The 7,472-nt window shown below is 55.1% G+C and overlaps 2 protein-coding genes across 3 annotated transcripts; one reads left to right on the top strand and one right to left on the bottom strand.

Annotated features, from left to right (window-relative positions):
- Positions 1–3,293, top strand: LOC112843259 (vegetative cell wall protein gp1-like; the record flags this gene model as incomplete). Its single annotated transcript, XM_025901518.1, has 2 exons — positions 1–393; positions 2,808–3,293. Coding segments are annotated over exons 1-2 (879 nt in total), but the record flags the coding sequence as incomplete, so codon positions are not given.
- Positions 3,294–3,397: 104 nt separating this feature from the next.
- Positions 3,398–4,723, bottom strand: LOC112843239 (translation initiation factor IF-2-like). 2 transcript variants are annotated; one of them, XM_025901430.1, is made up of 2 exons: positions 3,608–4,723; positions 3,398–3,469 (listed from the first exon to the last, which is right to left on the bottom strand). In XM_025901430.1, exon 1 carries the CDS (start codon positions 4,222–4,224, stop codon positions 3,667–3,669), a length of 558 nt encoding a protein of 185 aa, XP_025757215.1. In that variant the 5' UTR covers positions 4,225–4,723; the 3' UTR covers positions 3,398–3,469; positions 3,608–3,666. The 2 variants fall into 2 exon arrangements, with proteins under 2 accessions (XP_025757215.1, XP_025757214.1); XM_025901429.1 differs by lacking the exon at positions 3,398–3,469 and adding an exon at positions 3,538–3,577.
- Between the last annotated feature and the right edge of the window lie 2,749 nt (positions 4,724–7,472).

The raw sequence follows: 7,472 nt of genomic DNA, 5'->3' as shown, positions 1-7,472 counted from the left end.
ATGGATCCAGCGGACTTACCCGGGGAGAGCGATCTGATGCGAGTCCAACGCCTGGTCGAGTGGATAACCCACACCTCGAACATGAGAGCTAGGATCGTGGGGATAAATGGCATTGAGGAAATCCTCAGAGGAAATCCCTATCTCCGCCAGGTCAGAGGATGTTTGGACTTATTGGCCAACTTGTATGAAGCCCGGGAGGCGGCGCGAGCTCGGGAAATATCGGACTTTGTCCAGCAGCAACAGCCAGCCACCCCGGAGCAGCCGCGTCAGCCTCACCTGCAGGATGCGAGTTTACCCGGCCTGTCGGAGCCGGCTGCGGGGAAGAAATGTCGATCGCGCCGCCGGCGCGCCACCCCACAGCCGGACGTTCGGACTTCTAAATCGCCGGCTGTGGTGAGTGAGGACTCTTTTTCCATTGTGGATTGTGGAACTGTTTGTTCCGGGGCAGTGTGTTGTGCGACGGATAACAATGTAAACAGCTTATCGCCTGCTCAGCCATTCTTAGCTCAGTTAGCTGCTACGCAGCCACTCTCCACTCAGTCTCCAGTGTCAGTCGCTCACTCACCGTCAGCTCAGTCTCCGGTGCCACACTCTGCTCAGTCTCCAGTGCCCCCAGCGTCACCTGTAGTTCAGTCTCCAGTGCCCCCAGCGTCACCTGTAGTTCAGCCTCCAGTGCTCCCAGTGTCACCCTCAGTGCAGCCTCCAGTGCTCCCAGCGTCACCCTCAGTGCAGCCTCCAGTGCTCCCAGCTTCACCCTCAGTGCAGCCTCCAGTGCTCCCAGCTTCACCCTCAGTGCAGCCTCCAGTGCTCCCAGCTTCACCCTCAGTGCAGCCTCCAGTGCTCCCAGCTTCACCCTCAGTGCAGCCTCCAGTGCTCCCAGCTTCACCCTCAGTGCAGCCTCCAGTGCTCCCAGCTTCACCCTCAGTGCAGCCTCCAGTGCTCCCAGCTTCACCCTCAGTGCAGCCTCCAGTGCCGCCTGTTGTCCAGGCCCCAGTGCCCCCAGCTTCACCCTCAGTGCAGCCTCCAGTGCCGCCTGTAGTCCAGGCCCCAGTGCCCCCAGCTTCACCCTCAGTGCAGCCTCCAGTGCCGCCTGTAGTCCAGGCCCCAGTGCCCCCAGCTTCACCCTCAGTGCAGCCTCCAGTGCCGCCTGTAGTCCAGGCCCCAGTGCCCCCAGCTTCACCCTCAGTGCAGCCTCCAGTGCCGCCTGTAGTCCAGGCCCCAGTGCCCCAGCTTCACCCTCAGTGCAGCCTCCAGTGCCGCCTGTAGTCCAGGCCCCAGTGCCCCCAGCTTCACCCTCAGTGCAGCCTCCAGTGCCGCCTGTAGTCCAGGCCCCAGTGCCCCCAGCTTCACCCTCAGTGCAGCCTCCAGTGCCGCCTGTAGTCCAGGCCCCTGTGCCGCCTGTAGTCCAGGCCCCTGTGCCGCCTGTAGTCCAGGCCCCTGTGCCGCCTGTAGTCCAGGCCCCTGTGCCGCCTGTAGTCCAGGCCCCTGTGCCGCCTGTAGTCCAGGCCCCAGTGCCGCCTGTAGTCCAGGCCCCAGTGCCGCCTGTAGTCCAGGCCCCAGTGCCGCCTGTAGTCCAGGCCCCAGTGCCGCCTGTAGTCCAGGCCCCAGTGCCTCCAGTGTCTCCAGTGTCACTTTCGGTTCGGTCTCCAGTGCCCCCTGTAGGTCAGGCTCCTGTAGTTCAGGCCCCTGTGCTTCCAGTGTCACCGTTACTTGCAGTACAGGTTCCAGTATTACCAGTTTCACTCATTCACTCCATGCAGGGAGAAAGTCTAAGTTCCAGCCAGGGAGTTTCTCGCACTTTAGCTGCTTCAGGCACCGTTATGCACTCCAGGGCCTCCCCAGAAGCTAGGTTTCAGTCCCCAGCTGGTTCTGGACCCCTGAAGATTAAGCAGCCCTCAGAGAATAACTCCGTGTCAGCGCTGTCTGAGCAGAGCCAGTGCTCAGCACAGCACCCTCTACTTTCGTGTTTGCTAGTGGCCTCCATGACCGCTGGCTTGCTGATGGCTTCCGCTGGAGGGTCCGAGGGACCGCTCCGGCCTTCGTCTCAAGTCTCCGCTGGAGGGTCCGAGGGACCGCTCCGGCCTTCGTCTCAAGTCTCCGCTGGAGGGTCCGAGGGACCGCTCCGGCCTTCGTCTCAAGTTTCCGCTGGAGGGTCCGTGGGACCGCTCCGGCCTTCGTCTCTAGTCTCCGCTGGAGGGTCCGTGGGACCGCTCCGGCCTTCGTCTCTAGTCTCCGCTGGAGGGTCCGAGGGACCGCTCCGGCCTTCGTCTCTAGTCTCCGCTGGAGGGTCCGAGGGACCGCTCCGGCCTTCGTCTCTGGTCTCCGCTGGAGGATCCAAGGGACCCGTCCAGCCTGCAGCGCCTCCGGCTTCCACGCCGCCAGCTGCAGCGCCTCCGTCTCAGTCTTCCACGCCGCCAGCTGCAGCGCCTCCGTCTTCCACGCCGCCAGCTGCAGCGCCTCTGTCTCCGGCTTCCACGCCGCCAGCTGCAGCCTCACCATTCATGCCAGGTGCAGCCTCATCTTCCACACCGGCTGCAGCGCCTCCGCCTCCGGCTTCCACGCCGCCGCCAGCTGCAGCGCCTCCGCCTCCGGCTTTCACGCCGCCCCCAGCTGCAGCGCCTCCGCCTCCGGCTTTCACGCCGCCCCCAGCTGCAGCGCCGCCGCCTCCGGCTTTCACGCCGCCCCCAGCTGCAGCGCCGCCGCCTCCGGCTTTCACGCCGCCCCCAGCTGCAGCGCCTCCGCCTCCGGCTTCCACGCCGCCGCCAGCTGCAGCGCCTCCGTCTCCGGCTTCCACGCCGCCGCCAGCTGCAGCGCCTCCGTCTCCGGCTTCCACGCCGCCGCCAGCTGCAGCGCCTCCGTCTCCGGCTTCCACGCCGCCGCCAGCTGCAGCGCCGCCGCCTCCGGCTTCCACGCCGCCGCCTGCAGCGCTTCCGTCTCTGGCTTCCACACCAGCTGCCGCCTCTTCATTCACGCCAGCTGCAGCGCCTCCGTCTCCGGCTTCCACGCCGCCGCCAGCTGCAGCTTCACCATCCACGCCAGCGGCAGCCTCACCATCTACGCCGCCGCCTCCGGCTTCCACGCCGCCGCCTGCAGCGCCGCCGCCTGCAGCGCTTCCGTCTCTGGCTTCCATGCCTGATGCCGCCTCTTCATTCACGCCAGCTGCAGCCTCACCATCTACGCCGCCAGCTGCAGTGCCTTCGTCTCCGGCTTCCACGCCGTCACCTGCGGCCTCTTCGTCTCCGGCTTCCTCGCCGTCACCTGCGGCCTCTTCGTCTCCGGCTTCCTCGCCGTCACCTGCGGCCTCTTCGTCTCCGGCTTCCTCGCCGTCACCTGCGGCCTCTTCGTCTCCGGCTTCCTCGCCGTCACCTGCGGCCTCTTCGTCTCCGGCTTCCTCGCCGTCACCTGCGGCCTCATCGTCTCCGGCTTCCACGCCGTCACCTGCGGCCTCATCAGCCTCGCCTGGTCCAGCCTCCGAGTCTTCCACGCCGTCACCTGCGGCCTCATCAGCCTCGCCTGGTCCAGCCTCCGAGTCTTCCACGCCGTCACCTGCGGCCTCATCAGCCTCGCCTGGTCCAGCCTCCGAGTCTTCAGCCTCGCCTGGTCCAGCCTCCGAGTCTTCAGCGTCGTCTGGTCCAGCCCCGTCGGGGTCTGCAGCGTCGCCTGGTCCTACCCCGTCGGGGTCCGCAGCTGACTGGCCACCTTCCAGGCCACTGGCCAGGCGACATCGCCGTCGTGGGCGGCCCCCGGACCGCCTCCGCCTGGGTCGTCGCCGCTGCCGTCCTCACGGCCGGCCCCCTGAACTGTCCGGGCTCCTGGGTTGTCGGCCCCCGGGCCGGCCCCCTGACCTGGGTCCACATCGCCACCGTGGCCTTCCGCACGGTCGGCCCCCGGAACTGTTTGGACTCCTGTGCGGTCGGCCCCCTGGCCGGCCCCCTGAACTTTTCTGTTTTGGACTCTGTTTTCTTGTGCTCCGGTGTGTTTCTTTTGTTGTTGTTCTTTTGGTGCTGGACTCGCGTTTTGTTGTGGACTTTCTAGTGCTCCTGTTTTGTTTTGCCTCGAGCCCTCCGTCCTGGACCCCCGCCGCCCGCCCTGGTCCGGTTGTTTTCTGTTTTCTGGCTGTTTTTGTTTTCTTCTTGGGCTGTCTGGAGCCAGCCTTTGACGGGGGGTACTGTCATGATCCTGGGTCCTTTTGACCCAGCGTTTTGTGTTTTCTATTAGTGTCATTTTGGTTCTGTTCTTCCTACTGTTTAGTGTTGTTCTGTTCTGCCGTCTACTCCTGTGTTAAGTCCGCGTTTCCTAGTCTGTGTCTTTGTGTGTATGTGTTTCCCGTTTTATTGTGAAGGTCTGCGTCTGATGTGAGTGTTTTCAGTTTGCCTCCCTTGTCTCGTCAGGTTAATCTCTCCCAGCTGTGTCCCCCACCTGTGTGTATCTCCCTGTGTTCTCTGAGTGTATTTTAGTCGTGTCTTTTGTCTTAGTGATTGCTGGTTCGTCTGTGTTGCTCCCCGTCATGTCCTGGTGTATTCTCCCTGCATCTACGTTTCTCACCTCAAGGTTTTAGGTTAGTTTTTGTGTAGCTTTTCCCAGTTTAGTTTATTCTTAGGGTTTGGTTTTCCTCCTCCTCGTTCTCGTTGGTTTTCCCTTTTGTTAATAAAGCTCGCTCACAACTGAAGCAGTCTGCATTTTGGGTCCATTAATATTCACACACGGCCTGCCTCGGCACCCCGTGACATGTATATTAATCACTTCTCACAATGACAAAGCTAAAGCAGCCCCCTGTTTGTTTATGGGTTTTTCTGAAGAGTGCTTTTTTGGGGAAGTGTTGTAAAAAGACCACTTAACACAATTTCAATGCCACTGGGAAAGTCTGAGTGACTTAAGTGACTTAAAGACTTAAAGTCTGAGTGATCTTTAAGTGACTTAAAGATCAAATGCTCAGTTTCAGTGTGAAAAACAGGGAACAAATTTCTGGTCATTTAACACTAAATTCTTCAAAAGGGTTTTTATTCGTTTATTCATTTAATTTTGGCAAAACATAAATATACCCTGCACTTATTTTGATTTTTATGCACATTTAATCCAAAACTAGATGCATGTCATCTGAAATGCATCTCAGCTGTCTAAAATATCAGTCAGTCTTGCCAGTGGGAAACACTTAATCCCTTAAACCACTTGAAGCATCGGCCCTTCTTCCAAGACAATAAATGCACAAATCGCATTCCTCTCATTTACATATTTATACAGATTCACATCCTGTCAGGAAGCCGACTTTTCTCCATCCTGTCACTCGAAGCCAATCTGATTCCTGCAACTTCCGAGCCACTGTGGGGAGCCTGAGAATCCAGGAATTCAAGAATTCCAAAAGGGTTCCCTTTCCTTCCAGGAAATATCTCCACTTTCGTGTTTTTCTACTTATCCTTTCATTTTTGTCTCTTATAGGTCAGAGGATGTTTTTTTAAACAGTCTAGTTCAGCAATGCAGTAATACCAAAGTCACAGGTGGAGAGCTGTCCTGCAGAGCTGCTGTTAGACTCACTGTCACACAGTTCACTGACTCACAAACAACTCGTGACTTGTTCAGCTTTTCTTTTTTTTTTTGACCTCTCAGAGACTCCTTTCATCGATGGAACCATACACATGCAAAGTCATAGTTTCCAGTTATTCACTGAAGCAAACTGACAAGTTGGATTCCCCCACTCCCAGACTGTACCATGGACCACCCTGGTCCTCTTGACCTCTGACCATATAGTTGACTGTTAGCTATATCCTCTGCTCTCTACCTCTCCTTGCATTTTACATCTGTCTGCACTGTGTCCTCCTCACTGTTCGGCACTCTCATTGCCTTTTATCTCTTTTCTCCATATTTTTCTACACAGGCCATCTACTGTAACAGCTTTTTTTTTTAAATCTCAGAGTATGATTAAGTACCACTCCTCTGTTGTGTTCACAGCTCCTGCAGTTGCCATGGTGTAAGAGTTACTGCCTGTGTTTCTTTTCTTCAACTCTGTGCCATCTTCTTTGAGGTCTGAGCTTAATGCGGTGTATCGAGCTGGTTATTTTGTCACTGAGCTAATAAAAAAGTTCACAGATATTTGTTCCACTATGCGGCTTCTTGCCAGAGAAGCCGCATAGTGGAACAAATATCTGTGAACTTTTTTCTTGTCAACTTTTGTATCCATGCTGAGAAAATAAATAAATAAATAGCAGGGTTTAGCCCCATTTCATCGGCTCACCAGTGAGGGAATCTGTGTTTTTGTGTGTGTCTGTGTGGGCACCAAAGAAAAAGCTTAGTTGGAGAGGGATTTTTGGCAAGTTTTTTTTCTTTTCATGGCTCATTTCATTTCTTATCCACCAATGCATGCATTTTAGGCAACTGAAGAACGTTGGCTAGATCAGAGCCAAAAACAAAAAACAAACAAACTAACAAACCCCCCCCCCAAACAGCCAAAGAATGCCAAGGGGAAAAATCTAAATAAATATATATCTGGAATAATATATTTTCACAGTTATGATCAATGTAAAGGTCTTAAGAATAGTCTTTTAGCACCAGCGATTTGTGTTTGTGGTGTCGGTGCATTTTGGACTTATCGAGACTTATTAATTTATGGTATGTTCTCTATGGAACAGACTGTTGGACGACATTCATCTTTTATATACAGTTTATGAATGACACATCTGAATAGTTAAATATATGGAAGCTGAACTGTCAGTGCAGTGACACAAAGTTTAAAGGTGGAGTTCATTTCACTTTGGCCATGAAATTGAGCAGCTTGGCACCAGTCTGAGCGACACATTCCTGGTTACAGTGAAACACAGAAGCTCTGTTGGCACAGCTGGTTGTTTATGAGGACAACAGAGAGTTAAACTGAATAGATACTCTGGGTCTGAGATACAGACTGACTCTGTGGCCTGCTGGTCAAACAAAAGCCAGATGCTTTCCTGGCTTCCTGCATTATTCTCTATATTATTTATTAGCTTCACTCAGGGCCCATGCCAAGGATTTCCAGAATCTGACTTTCCAGCAGTCCGTTGCATCCAACACATTATCAGGCAGAATCCTACCCAAGTGATCATTTAGCATTTTTAACCTCTGGGTCCATCTAATGGAGATTGAAGACCACTGAAACAAATCCCACCAATCAGTGATGGGTCCAAACATTTCTAAAACACAGTCAAGCACCATTTAGACTCTATAATGGCCGAACATGTGCAGCTAAGAGTGACTTCAGCTGCGCTTACTCCAAGGACATCGCTGTCCTGCCTCTGCTGATGTAACAGCAGCTGTTGGCCAGTGTGTTACATAAGCACTGGAGCCACTGAAAGTCTCTCTGGTCACTACTATAGAACCACACAACACTTTCTTACACAGGCAACTGGCCAATCACATCACTACAGTCCAACACTATCCCTCTCTCAGTATCACTGCCATATGGACAAACCACAAATCAACAAGTGAGAGGATGTCAGTGTGTTGAA

Source organism: Oreochromis niloticus, linkage group LG20, assembly GCF_001858045.2.
Source record: "Oreochromis niloticus isolate F11D_XX linkage group LG20, O_niloticus_UMD_NMBU, whole genome shotgun sequence".
NCBI classification, from domain to species: Eukaryota; Metazoa; Chordata; class Actinopteri; order Cichliformes; family Cichlidae; genus Oreochromis; species Oreochromis niloticus.
Note: the sequence above shows the minus strand (reverse complement) of the source record. Positions and strands in the feature narration are given on the sequence as shown.